At 40.1% G+C, this 14,088-nt stretch overlaps 2 protein-coding genes across 2 annotated transcripts; one reads left to right on the top strand and one right to left on the bottom strand.

Annotated features, from left to right (window-relative positions):
* Positions 1-1,630: 1,630 nt before the first annotated feature.
* Positions 1,631-6,840, top strand: LOC136427754 (diphosphoinositol polyphosphate phosphohydrolase 1-like). Its single transcript, XM_066416897.1, has 4 exons — positions 1,631-1,850; positions 5,498-5,608; positions 6,020-6,176; positions 6,306-6,840. Exons 1-4 carry the CDS (start codon positions 1,758-1,760, stop codon positions 6,728-6,730), a joined length of 786 nt encoding a protein of 261 aa, XP_066272994.1. The 5' UTR covers positions 1,631-1,757; the 3' UTR covers positions 6,731-6,840.
* A 3,522-nt stretch (positions 6,841-10,362) lies between these two features.
* On the bottom strand, positions 10,363-13,456 carry LOC136427753 (centromere protein K-like). Its single transcript, XM_066416896.1, has 4 exons — positions 13,177-13,456; positions 11,638-11,779; positions 11,021-11,230; positions 10,363-10,841 (listed from the first exon to the last, which is right to left on the bottom strand). The coding sequence occupies exons 1-4, from the start codon at positions 13,323-13,325 to the stop codon at positions 10,479-10,481; spliced, it is 864 nt and encodes a 287-aa protein (XP_066272993.1). The 5' UTR covers positions 13,326-13,456; the 3' UTR covers positions 10,363-10,478.
* Between the last annotated feature and the right edge of the window lie 632 nt (positions 13,457-14,088).

The following is a 14,088-nucleotide window of genomic DNA, read 5'->3' as shown; positions in this document are numbered from 1 at the left end:
CCCCCTCCCCGATATATATATAGAGAAATATTCTATATATAGAGTCAGTAAAACGTTATTCAAAGTCGATCCGACTGTCATGGAAACTTGTATCTATGGCAATACTAATATGTCCATGTGTTTCTGTTTGTGTTAGAATCAAGCTTTGAGGAAAACATAGCCTTTAGTCCACTATATCACACACAAAATTTAGACAAACAAGTACTAGTGTTCATCACAAACCTGTGTCGTCTGCTGCTGGATAACAGAATTCTTAATTGGTAATGAATATGGCGGCGGTAAAATACACCAAAGTGCATGCCGTAGGTTGCAGCAACAACTTGAGAGGCGTTCTTGATGATTGATCACACTTCGAGTCCAGTTGTGCGTTAGCAAAAGAGGTTTTAATGAGTTGTCTAATAAATAATTGCGTTTAGCAGGAAGAGGATGTGACTTATAAACCAGCGAACAACCATGTAGTGTGATTCTCCCATGACACCCTCAGACTGTTTCAATAAGCGACGGGGAGTTTTTAACGACGTCCGATGCGTTACTCGTTAGTCTGTCAAGTTTGCATTTCTGGCGGTGATACCCTGCGGTTTTTATATTATGTGAATCAACGTTACGTTATGTACCACATTGCAACTATCAATGATCCCGTGCACCATTAGTCTCCAAGCAGACCTACGGGTTGGCAAAGACCGTATCCAACAGGCAGAAGCTCCTTCTTCCAGTTGGATACGGTCTTTGCAATCTATTGGGTCTGGTTGGAGACTAGTGCACCATATCAATTTGCATGATCTTCACGATTGAGTCTTCAGTTTTGTCTTTGTCTTTATTGTCTTTATTGTCAAGTTTTGTTTACTTTTTCAACGGCCCGTTTGGTCACTTTACGTTTGCCCTATATTCTGGCAATGTATTAACGTTACATTTACATTTACATATACATGTATACTAGTATCGTCAGATTTGTATTTCTACTATCAACCCTGCGTAAGGATGTCATGATCTGTCATCATGGCGCTCATGATCATCTTGTGAAGGGGAGAAGGCATGAGCGTGTAATGTCTCCCTATTCTCCAAGCAGAGGTTTCGATCGGGGGCTAGTAGTGGCCGTAATTTTAACGCTGTCCTCCCTCAGCTCAGCAGCGTTAAAAATTGCACCCACTGACTTATAGCCCCCATCGAAACCTCTGCTTGGAGAAAATACGAGTTGGGATGCCAAGACGTTAGCAGCTTAGAAATATTTCGTATGTATCTTAACATTTTAACACAAGAATTTGTCAAACTTGAAAATGATGGACGACAGTGAGTTTTTTCTTCAATTCTATTCTAATATGAATTTATGACATATGGACATAACGTTGAATGATGATAAAGTACTTGTGATTTGCACTATTTCACATCTTCTATGCCTCTCTGGTTGTGCGTTTGTTTTCTGTGCACCTTTCTCGGAATGTAGCGGGCAATATGAAGCTTTGCGTCGACTTTTGGCCCGTTTCCAGTGCGCCAGTGTTGATCTAGCGGGGTTTGGCAGCATATCATTTCCTTCCCGCGTGCATCAGCTGTGCTGGTGTATGTGACGTCACCATCACGCCCTGATCACGCCTCCAGCACCCGGCATACCTCTGATTGGTCAAAAGGAAAACTCGCCGTCCAATCAGCGTCAGGCGGAACCATCGTGTTTTCAAAATGGCTGCTCACGTCGTAGGGTGGATGTATGTTTCTAGGTAATTTTGGGCATATTTCTGGATCAAACGAGCCGATTTAGGACCACAATGAAGCCCAAGGAGAACCAGATTCGAACGTACGACGCAGACGGCTTCAGGAGACGGGCAGCTTGCCTCTGCTTGAACCCAAATCGCGACAAGGTAAGTGGAGCGCAGTTCCCGCCAGAATAATTCGCGTCCTGATAGATTGCGATATAAATTCTTGGATTTAAATAGCCTACACGATTCTTTAATGGTATGCATTCTGTTTGTCACGACTGGTAGATAGTTAAGTCGATTTCTAAGACATCTGCCTTTCTATTTGATGTTTAACATTGTATCTTTGTCATGTTGATGAGGGAACGGGGTCAAAAGACATAGCAACCACGCGGTGAAACCACCCCGAGCTATCCCGTGGTGTTGTTGTAGATAGATTCATCATTGTATTATTGTTTCCTGTGTAATTCCGATAATTATCGTTTAGCTCGGACAATACTAATCAGGAACGAGCCACTCTCTCTCCTACAGTCTTTAATAGGAAAAGAGAATCGAACTCAAACTCCAGTGCAATAGGAACAATGCATCCCTGTAAAAACAATAATAAACCAGCTTGAATATCAAGCAAATCGTGTATTGTGTAGGTAAGTAGCAAGCTACCGTATGCGGTACGATATTTCCGTCATTGCGGTCAGATGAATTAAGTTACCTTGTTTAACGGATTTGATATATTCCATTTATGGCCAGATTAAACCAATCATTTAGGCTGCAAATATAGATACACAACAGAAAAAAAAAGCTGGGAGATGCAATAATAAAGTGATTTTGGTGCATGAGCCACCAATATTCAAGCAGATGTAGATCATAACATTAAGCTCACGGCTTTCTGCTGGAAAGACGACCTACTCTGCAAAACCAGGAGCTTGAGAAATGTTACAATTGCCTTTCGACATCTGCTTGGAGATTATGGATTTAGAATTAAAAGATAAGAGGTCATTACCTCAAGGTTTATCTTTCTTGGAAGATGTATTCCCAACATGGCCTTTATCCATTTCTTTATTTTTGTTTATTTTTACTTACCTACTTGCATATTTTTACTGAAGATATTGCATCAGCTATTTAATTCTAATGAGCATGTGTGATGAAGGGCAGTCAAGCCCAACGAATCAATACTAGTACTGTGTAGACACACCCATAGCACAGGGCCAAATCAAATTAGGCAGTGCAGAGATCTCTCCAGTCTACACCAGGTTCTTATGCTGGCTGAGAAAAATGGTAGAAATTGGCCCAATAGGGAGGAAGATTTTCAGAGGAGCTGCCTGTCATTGAGTGTCAAATTTTATGTTTTACCTTTTGATTTTTATTTTGTTAGCCTGTAGTGTAAAGGAGTCTGGTGGATTTGAGATGCGATCTGTTCATTCTCTTCTATGCATAAACTAAACCTAAGCTTTCTTGCCAATGGGCCATGTGCCTTTTATGTTCATGTACATGTTTGTCCCATGGTAGGGAAAGGAGATTGACAGCAAAAATCCTAACAACAAAGTGCAGGAACATACCCATGTCTTGTCAAGTGCTCACTGATTTGTAAGGGAATTTCTTTCATTCAGTCCCCACCATTGATGGCTTAGAAAGGTCATTTAGTGTGTTTATGTAAATGGCCTAGTTAACTTGATAGTAAATTAATGATTACGCCAATTATGAATATTTTATAGGTAGGGTGTTGTGATTTATTTATGTCCTGATAATTCCCTACCGCATGCTTTTCAGACAGTTGTCTTCTGACAAAATTTGAACCTGTTTTATTGATCTTTCTATATATAATTCCCTCCCAGCACACTGCTTTCCCCCGAATACAACCTACAAACCTTCAAAACAAACACACACCGCTGTCTCTCACCTATGCCACATTAGTTCAATTAGTTCAATGCCGAGAAGTGGCCTCTTACGACTTACGGCCTTGCATTGAGCGAAATCGTTAAAAAAAAAAATCACACAAAGTAACCAGAAATACCAATTTTTTTTGTTAATTGTTTTCATTTCAGTGGGAAAAAAGTTTAGGGTGTTAGTTTACAAGCACAGTACAGTACATGTAATCAGATTTCAGTGGCTTTACCACAAGGGTCAATTCTGTTTGGAAAACAAGTTTGGTATTGTGACAGTTGACAAGATGCATGATCCTGATAATACATCAACTTTGATTTGGTTATTCAGCATTTCCTATTTCATTAATCAAATGTTTTGGTTGAGCTATTCCATCTCTGTCAGATACACTGAAAGGTGCTGTCAAGAAGCTTCTAATAATAACATCAGTCAAAGGTCAGCCTTTCGCAATGTATAACTAAAAATACTTACAATGGTTAGATAGATTAACCTTTACCATACTGATTATGTATGAAGTTGCAACAAAACTGTGCAGTAGAGTTGCAGGTAAATGTAGATACCAACAATGCTACGCAGACGTTATATTTCAGAAAGCAGGTGGGCAATTTCATGGACTATTTGGGTCAGCAGCCACAGTGCACACCATACTGATGACGGAAGGTTAATTACATGTCTTCAGTAGAAATATAATGGTTGCTAAGCTACTGACCTATAAAGCAGTACTATACTGTTGATTTGTTGGATGAGCTGATGGTTAGTTATCTAGTTATCCCGGTCATCGTCGACTACGACGGACGAACAACAACAAAAGTTATCTAGTACAAATGTCAGTAACAAGGGGGCCAGTGAACATACATGTAGTCGCTAAGCAAGAAGTCTTTTAAGACCACCTTATGCCTGATGGTTGTTTTAAGTATTAACAGTAAGCCAAAGAGATAAGGTAACATGTACATCTCCATTCATGTTTCCAGTTAGTGTTTTGAGGACTGATTATAATCTTTAAAAGCTGTAGATGTAGGGATTGCACAAGGCATCCATGTCACATCGGTGGATCATCAGATCATTGCTTGTGTAAGCACGATTTCTTGCAGAAGCATTGCTGAGTCACATGCTCATCTCTGGTGTCTCGGCAAAGCAATACTTTATGATGGATTTAGAACTATTGTGAACATGATGTCTTTACTTCTAAAGTCGTGTCGAACTAGTAGTGGTACTGTAATGAACAGTACAATGTCTCGCTAAAGCGTTATTTACTTAGTCATGTGCTTACCACTGCTACTCACCACTGTTGCAATGTCAGGACAAAACATTGCTTAATCACGTGTTGACCACTGGCTGAGACCGGTTCTTTACTTAGTCATGTGTTTACCACCATTGTGAATAGTACGATATCAAGGCAGAGCATTTCTTAATCACGTGCTTACCACTGGCTAAGAACGGTACAATGTCTCACAAAAGTTATGTTTACTTAGTCATGTGCTTACCAGTTTGTTACCACCATTGTAGAATGTCAAGGCAAAGCATGTCTTAATCACGTGCTTACCACTGGTGTGAACATAATGCCTGGCCAAAGGGCAGCTGAGTCACACGCTACCTACTTGCATCTAAGGTCACATGGAACAGCTACACCCTTCAACTTGTTCCCAATTACTTTAGGTGCACTTTTGTTGCTTCCTGTTGATGCTTGGTTTTAACCGACCTGTCATTAACAAGTCATAGGAAACAAAGATAAAATGTTTGAATATTCCACATGCTTTTTGAATATAAAATGCTGATGCCAACATTAATCTTCTCTTGGGTTTGCAGAATTACTGACATACTTTGACTGGTAGTAGAAATGGTTCTCAGTTAAGGTACAACTGTACAGAGTAAAGTTTCAGAGTTGCAGCGCATTCCCCTGTTGCTCAGTGTTGTCTGTACGTCTGTTGCAGGTTCTCCTGGTGAGCAGCAGCCGCTACCCTGACCGCTGGGTGGTTCCAGGCGGTGGTTTGGAGCCGGAGGAGGAGCCCAGCCAGGCAGCCATTCGAGAGGTAGCAGAAGAGGTGAGATTGACTTCTTTACACAGCATGCTTTTTTATTTTTGGGGGGGAAAAAGTAGTCCTTGGGTGATGTCAATGCTGCAATGATGGTTACAGGGCTTTGATACTTGCTCGGTACAATAGAAATGTTCTTTGAAAAACTTTATCAGGTACGTGTACTCTGATCTTTCATTGTATTCCTAACTTGGAACAGAAACCTGTTAACTGTTATTTTGCATTACTCCTGCTGTTGTTTCAGTAGTAACACAACTTTGCTTTAAGAGTTAAGCTTCCTGTGTTGTTGGCCTTTTTTGGTAGCCTACATTAGATGTGTAGGTCATATTTGTTGTCATATTCACAAATGGTATAGATGTTACAGCACATTCCATGACCTGTGCATATATGAAGACAGGACCCTCTCACCTGTCCTTACAGGCGGGGGTAACAGGTGTGCTGGACGTGAACCTGAGCGAGGAGACACCCCGGGGCTACCTGGACACCTTTGAGAACACAGAAAGGAAGCACCGCACTATGGTCTACCTTGTACAAGTCACCGAGCTGCTAGATGACTGGGAGGACTTACAGAAAATCGGTAAGAACTTAGTCTGGACTTTGTAGTCTGTTTGTAGTCTATGTAGTCTGAAAAAACTACAAGTGTAAAATTGTATTTTGCATCCAATGTTGAATAATTTGCTTGATTATTTTTGTCCACTGCTCACAGATCGCAAGAGGAAATGGTTCTCCTTTGATGAGGCCCAGCAGTGCCTGGCAGAGCACAAGCCCGTCCAGAAACAGTACATTATCAAACTGCTGTCCATTCTCAACAAACACAAGAACTGTGAAACCTCGACACCCAACTCCTCACAGACAGCCCACACACAGCCAGCAGAAGAGCACAGTAGAGAAGGCGAGGATAGCGGCATAGACTCCACGAATGGACACAGCCTACCCGAACACAGGAGCTCCACTCTGGAAGGAAGAATGCAGCAGAACAAGAAACATGACTGCAGTAGTAACATTGACTCTACGGGTCAAAGTATAGAGTCCCATGTTGTGGGGGCAGTAAGCAAACACAGGTTAGAATCTTCCAACTCTCAAACATCCAACAGATTTTCGACTCTGGCCAAAACTTGCGACACGAGATGACAGAATGTAGCAGATTTGTAAATTATATGCTGTACATAGATAAGAAAATGGTCTTGTTTCGGTAGAATGACACAAGGTACATTTGCAATACTGTCAGTTGCTTCCAGAAATATATCTATTTTGAACTAGAATCAAATTATGAGTTCACAGTTTTTGTAAAGGACTTACAAGTCAATGGTTTTGCCATGTTTCTGTAATAGTTTGTTTTAAAAACATGTTTTCCAAGCCCTACTTGTATATGAACTAATCAACCTATTTTTCAAGAAAGCTTCATCTACAAAGCTGACAAACTGCTGTGCTCTGTAATTATATTTGCCAAGAAAGCCAGTAGCCTTATGTGTTGTCATTGCCACATTTGCCTGAAGATCTTTTCTAGGAGGTAAAACAACATTTACTTAAGATTGTGTGGAGAGTTTTCCTTTTGTTGATACAAATTGCAGAACCCCATGAGGGAGAAGGAAACACAAGATGGTTAAGAAAAACCTTGCTTTCAGACAACAAAAATATATCATTTTAATGTTGTCAAAACAGCAGATGTAACAAGCCGTACATATGCATTGAGAGCCGATATTTGTAAAGCACAAGATTGGGCAACTAACTAACTAGTCAATAATGTCCAGGAAAAGTGGTTAAGATATTGGTAGTGTCTTCTCCATTTCTTTAGATTTAAGCATGTACATACAGCCGTAAAGATCCCGTAGATGTTGGTTATTATATCACACAGTCTTCATAGACTTTCAAAACAGTCTCATTGTGATGAGCCAGTTTTACTCTGTGGATTTATGAAAAGCAACTGTCAGTATGAGATGCTCTACATGAATTTTTATGCAACCAATGTTCAGAGGTGGGGTGTGATCAAATTCACCACTCACCAAAATTTTGCAGGAAACTTCCACAAAACAATAATTTTTTGGGCCCATTTTTCACATGTCCAGTCAGTTTGCAATACAGTACCATTGTCGTGCAGTTTTCCAATTTTGATATGTGATCGTAACCAATATGTAGTGTGGATTTCATGATTAATATCTTGTACATAGTAAGTATGGACATTTCTACATGACATGGAAATTTATGAGCCGTTGTGTGATACCATGATATATTAGATTTGCTGTTGCTGCTTTTACTACATGTATTATTATTATACAGATGTTACAGTATGTATTTGAGGCATCCTCTTTTTTCTAGGATCTTTGGTGTGGGCATGCACATATCAGCCCAATTCTTCTGCATTTAAAGTTAGATCTACAGTAATAAGAATGCCAACAAAATAATACTGTACAAGGAAACCATTTGAAGGAATAACCACTGAGTGTGGAAGAAAACTGATCTACAGAAAAAATGATGGAAATGCAACCAACTTTGTATAATGTACACATGCTACTGTAGCCCAAAACCTATGGATGCTAATGAAACAGAATAACAAAAACTGGAGTTGCTTGGCTAAAGTTCTGCTGCATAATATCGGTGTGTTGAGCTTGTATTTGCTTTTCTTTTATTAATATTAAGGCCCTGTCTTTATGCCTATATTCATAGTTCAATGTTCAACAATGTATGTATAAAGCAGTGTAGAGGACTACGATTGTTGAGGCATGCATGATGTGTTCTGCTTGGTGTGTCATTGTAATAGGTGACAAGTTGCAGCACTAACATATAGAACTGTCAGCTACTTTGGACTAGGAAGCCAGAAGGCAAATTTACTGTTATAGTGAGTCAGGAAGAAGTACTGACAAACTTGTATCATGATTTCAACTACTAGAAGAGCTGTATTTGTATATGTGTTGGCATCAAGAGTCGTGTGATTGTCAAGTGATACTATGCATGTTTGGCCTTTTGATCTGTCAGATGTGACTTAATAAAGCTGATATGTAACATCAAGTGACTCTGTTTTACTATGGTGTATGATTCAATGATCACATAAAAATGAAAACAGAAAAAGAGAACAATGTCAAGGAATGGACACATATAAATGAACAGAATGGTGCCCCATTAACCACTTATGTGATTACAGGATAAACATGCATGATGCAATAGCCTTTGTGGTCCACGGGAGAAAGACATGGTATTGACTGGGATACTGTATGTCGAATTGTATTTAAATTTGACAAGAGCTGGGAAAGCACATGAATGGTAATGCCTAGAAGCTAGAACGTACAATTCGAAAATGGAGAGATTCATGTATATATTCTTACAGAGGAAACTACTGGTTACAGTAAGAATCTAGTTCACAAGACCACAGAAAAAGGTAATAATATTTAGAAATGGACCCAAATTCAGCACCCAAGTGAAGCCGAGAATAGAATGGTGCCCCAGTGACCACTTATGAGATCACAGAGTCAGTAACATGACACATTTTAGTCACCAGGCTGCCCTTGTGGCCCACAACAAAATACATGATATTGATATGTGAAATTGTGCTTGAATCTGAAGAGCTGGCAAAGCACCCACAATTCGAACTTAAATTCATGTATATATTCTTAGAGAGGGAGCTAAATATTGTCACAGTAAGAATCACAGGACTATACACATGAACTCATCAGCTAACAGTAGCATTATGAAAGTTAGATTCTGTTGCCTATTGTCCCCAGCTCATTCTATACCTAGTGTAGGTCCATCCTGATGAAGTATATACAGGTAGTGGCAAAAAGTTGAGTGAGCCCAGTGATTCAAATCTCAAACATCCTGTGAATAAAAATAAATTACATCTAGACTAATCTAAAAAAAATGGTTATATATATACACAGTCAAGGCTTATCTGCTTCTACTTTCACCATACACATGTACAAAATTATCAACGACTTCTGTTTGGAACATTAAATGTTCTTTGTATAAATGTAAAGGACATTACTATATAGGGGTACATTCTACTTCTTGATGAAATATGCCTTACTCCAAAGCTGTCCTACTTTGTCAACTACTGTCAACTTCAAGGAGTCCAATTCCATTGCTCCTACACAGTGAGATAGTCTGACACAGGAGGCTAAATTGTATCACTTTTCTTAACAACTTTAAGATGCCATTTACATGTAACATTAGATGAATATATAATGTACAAAACAATAACAAAATAAGACCAGTTTTTCCATCACTATATTGGAGAGGATCTCAAAACCAGAAGAGAAAATATGTAGTATTTTCCACAGAGGCACTTCTTTATGTACAGCTCTCAGCAATGTAGAAAATACATATTAGTACAACCAACGCTTAATAAGCAGTATAGTTTTCCCATGTCACCTTGTTATACATGTATGTACATTTAGCTCTCTTCAAACTACTATAACAACACACAGTGCCGATCTATCATGGGAATAGACCATTCCAGAGGGTGGATTTGCTGTGCTCTTTAAATCGATTTCACTTAGCATACATAAGTCTGCTTATATCCGACTAGAAGCTGGTCCATTCTTATGTCAAATGGCACAAAACGTCATTCTTTATGTGATTACCAAACCAGTGATGATTAAAATCAAACTCGTTTGTAAATCTTAATTATGATGAGCATAATTCCGTACAAATCTAGCATACATACACAGCTCCTCATGTATGTCAATTAAAGTTAAGGAAATAAGGGCTTAAGAGATCTTCCACATTTAACAAAAATTTCACATCCAATGCCACTGTTATCAATCAATAGCTGTACAAAACTTGAAAGAAGGTGACCCAAGGAACAAAACCTATCGAACACATATACATGTGTACTAAATAGGTACAGACACCAAACAACCATTAACATACACAGACTTTCAGTGTCTCAGAGGTTGAATGGTGCCAGTTTAAATCTCATGCTGTCCTCTGGATGCCTTTGTGCAATACCACATCTCAGTAGTGTCTCAACGTATGGTGGCCAATATCTGGGCTCTATGGGTATGTATGGATCGTGTGGTGAGTCCAGAGACTTGTTTATAAGTGTCTCTATCATTTTGTTCAGGGTCTCCCACTGGGGGTCATCAGCATCAAGAGTCTTGTCCACGGGGCCGGATCCGTGCCGCCGTCGTCTTCTTCCATTTGCTGGCTGTGGGGGAGGGAAGTGTTTGTCCAAGAATTCCTCCAAGTTCTGGACCAGGTTGCCATGGAACTGCTCTGCCCGCTTTATTTTCCTTCTAAATGTTTTGACCTGAGAACGGAAAAATGATATACAAAACAATTGAGCAAAGATCTTGAAAAACAAAATCACTTCTAGACTAGAAAATGATGTATACAAGAACACTATACTGGTAATCAAATGTATGTATGAACCACAGTACATGTATAACTATGGTGTGCTGGCAGGGGAATCATTTAGCAATTCCTTACCCTACTATCTGCCGATGTTGCTTGTGCGTCTGGTACTTCTGCCAGGCGACCCTCCAGCATCCTCCCCAACTCCTGTCTCTGCTGTAACAACTGTTCCTCCAACTCCAGGGATGCAGACAGCTCCTTCTGCTGTGCCTTCATGGCTGGGAGGAGTTCAGACAGCTGCTCCAGGGACTCCTTCAGACCATTTACCAGAACTGCTTCCACCACCTATACATAAACAACAGGTACACAAAATTAATATTCATACTTATCCAAATAGTTTCCTTATCATCACTTGGATGTATCAACCAGGATTTTCTATTTTAGAAAAAGTAGGGGATGGGGTAGGGTTTATCTAGAAAAACAAATTCAATACTAGGGTGATTCTATTTTGACATCTCTACATTCTTGCTCCTTGCTCCTACTCAATTTCTTTCTGGAAATGCTCCAATTTAATATAAACATATGATATGAAGGCTCCTGTTTCTAAACAACGTCTATATATGATACAAATGTACATTGGTAACACATAAATACTAAAATCACTGCCACAAATAACGAGTATTGTTTTATACAAATCACCAGTGAATATGATCATATGGCATAATGATAATATTCTAACTTGCATTACAGACCTTTTTGTGGGCAGACACGAGCTGCGGCTGCTTCGACTCCAGTACTTCCACCTGCGCTTGCAGCTGCAGCTGTTTGGCTCTGCTCACAGCCAGCAGAGGGGAGGTGTGGTCTGCAGGACCTGCACCTGCTGTCTCTTGTAATCTGAAACAGATGGGTGTTCACCATGAATGTGTTACTGTAACTGCATTTAAGATTGCGAGGATTTACTAGTAATTTTGCGGTAGGGAGAAAATGTGTTCATGGCTTAATGGTGGTTTTAAGGTTGTGGTTAAAACAAAGGTGGTGTGTTACGCCTAATGGCGGTTATACCGGCTATATTGATACAGATACAGATAGGAGTGGGCAAGCAGAAGACAGAACAAGCATATTGACAGTGACTGCAAAAACCATGAACATTAAACTATTGCAACTACAGTATTTACTTCTGGGTGACACATAAATATATACAGATACGGATTTTACTCAAAGGGTTGCTCCGTCCTAGCTTGTGGACTGGTCCAATATACAAATCAAAATGCAATTCCACTCCCTCAACTAAGAGATACTGTAAAGTAAAAACATGAGGAAATTGCCATGATTAAGGTCTCATTCATGAGTTTTTCTGCCCCATAGGCCTACATGTTATAATATGTGTTTTACATGGGCGCATTCATAATGTAGAAAATGCACCAATGTTATTTATTTTATCATTCATGTGGAGAACATTAAACCCTAGATCATGTAAAAAAATTGCCAACAGTTTCACTACATACAATCTCTTTTTATAGCAATTACAAACTGCACTTAGCTACACCCCAAAAAAGGCACTTTCCAGCTGTAAGCACACGACCGCATCACCCACAATGTCGGGCTGTACATTGTCTGACCTCGTGTCCGGGTGCCGAACTTTACCTGCTAATTGCTTCAGTTACAAACAAGCTGTCATCAGTTTGACGCTTGAGATCAGTTGGGCTGGCAAAAAGGAAACTTCAGACCGATATAAACACATGTTCATGCAGTCGTTAATTTTTTGGGTAAGGATTCTTTTTAGAGTCTACACGCGGAGTAAGTTCAGTAACACATGAATGAGACCTTAATATCAAATTATTTGGCAGGTTACATAAATCCGCCACTTTGAAAAACAGTGGCTTTTTAGAGTAGAGAAGAGTCTTCGGTCAGGTAATGGTAGGATGTACATCCAGTTTAGACTACTCCGGACCTAGTCTTAGACATCTCTAGTGCAGCACCCCCAGGCATGCTGGTCATGCACAGTTTAGATATACAGGAGTGCATTACACAGGAGGCCGTTGGGTTGGAGATCTGTTTGGGCAGGCAGAATTATGTACCCTGGTGGAATTATGATACTAGATGTTATATGTTATGTCATATGTCTGACGCATGACGCCAGCAGTAAAATTTTAGACAGGATATGATTTCCCATTTCAAACATAATCGTGATGAAATCGACAAAAGCGAGACAACCGTTGGAAGTATCATTCCTATATTTCCATCTTGGCAGGTACACAAACGCACTGTAATCAGCCTATAGCTGCGCCCACCTTTGCTGAACCATGTTGACGTCCCGCCACACCTCCACACACTCCTGCTTCATCTCGCACTTCGCCGAGGCGACCGGCGTCCAATCTGGGCTGTTTCCCATCGATGTAGAAAAGGAAGACACGCGATCGTAATCCTCCGGTGTCCCCATTTTCTTAGGGAATTATTCCACAGTTTCTTAGACCGCAGGATGTCCGTATCTATGGAAACTACGCCGATGTAAAGAAAAATTCCGACAACTCTACTTGAGCGTCCCGCCAAGAGACGCCATTTTGAAGAACCGTTGTGGAGCATGACGGGAAGGGAATCTTCCACCTTTATGTTATTTGTAGAGCACAATATTACAACTGTTTTTTAGCGGAACGAAAATCGTAATTTTTGTTGTTTGATATCATTGAAGTACATATGTGATAGTTATAAAATTCTACTAAAGAATGTACAACAGCGTAGAGTCGCTTATTGTTTGAAATACTTTCAGTTATTGACATAGTATCACCCCCTTGAGGGTATAGAATAGTCTAACTAATTTGCCTAACTCATTGACCAAAGGTACAGTCATTTCTGGTTTGCCTAACCACTGACGACCAGTCAAGCTGTCAACCACAATAGCCTGGAATCCAAACCTATTATAGCTCCCGAGTCTCTCTCCGCAAATTTGCGGAGAGAGACTCGGGAGCTATAATAGGTTTGGATTCCAGGCTACAACCACAAGGCAGGCAAGTTAATCTCCAAGCAGCTCTATGATCCTCTATAGGTTGCTGAAGACCGTATCAAACTGGCAGAGGAAGTACGTTTCGCAGATTGCTATACAAGCTCCTTCTTCCAGTTGGATACGGTCTTTGCAATCCATTGGGCCTGCTTGGAGACTAGGCAAGTAATCTGATCCCCATTTCCCAGCAAATATTCTTGGAGAT

The sequence above is a fragment of the Branchiostoma lanceolatum genome, chromosome 2 (assembly GCF_035083965.1).
Source record: "Branchiostoma lanceolatum isolate klBraLanc5 chromosome 2, klBraLanc5.hap2, whole genome shotgun sequence".
Lineage (NCBI taxonomy): Eukaryota > Metazoa > Chordata > Leptocardii > Amphioxiformes > Branchiostomatidae > Branchiostoma > Branchiostoma lanceolatum.
Note: the sequence above shows the minus strand (reverse complement) of the source record. Positions and strands in the feature narration are given on the sequence as shown.

Excerpts from the sequence above, each read along its gene's own strand:
- LOC136427754 (XM_066416897.1), top strand. The coding sequence starts at position 1,758 with ATGAAGCCCAAGGAGAACCAGATTCGAACGTACGACGCAGACGGCTTC. Across the intron at positions 1,851-5,497 it reads TGAACCCAAATCGCGACAAG|GTTCTCCTGGTGAGCAGCAG; the intron begins GTAAGTGGAGCG and ends CGTCTGTTGCAG. Across the intron at positions 5,609-6,019 it reads TTCGAGAGGTAGCAGAAGAG|GCGGGGGTAACAGGTGTGCT; the intron begins GTGAGATTGACT and ends CTGTCCTTACAG.
- LOC136427753 (XM_066416896.1), bottom strand. The coding sequence starts at position 13,325 with ATGGGGACACCGGAGGATTACGATCGCGTGTCTTCCTTTTCTACATCG. Across the intron at positions 11,780-13,176 it reads GTCAACATGGTTCAGCAAAG|ATTACAAGAGACAGCAGGTG; the intron begins GTGGGCGCAGCT and ends CATCTGTTTCAG. Across the intron at positions 11,231-11,637 it reads TCGTGTCTGCCCACAAAAAG|GTGGTGGAAGCAGTTCTGGT; the intron begins GTCTGTAATGCA and ends GTTTATGTATAG.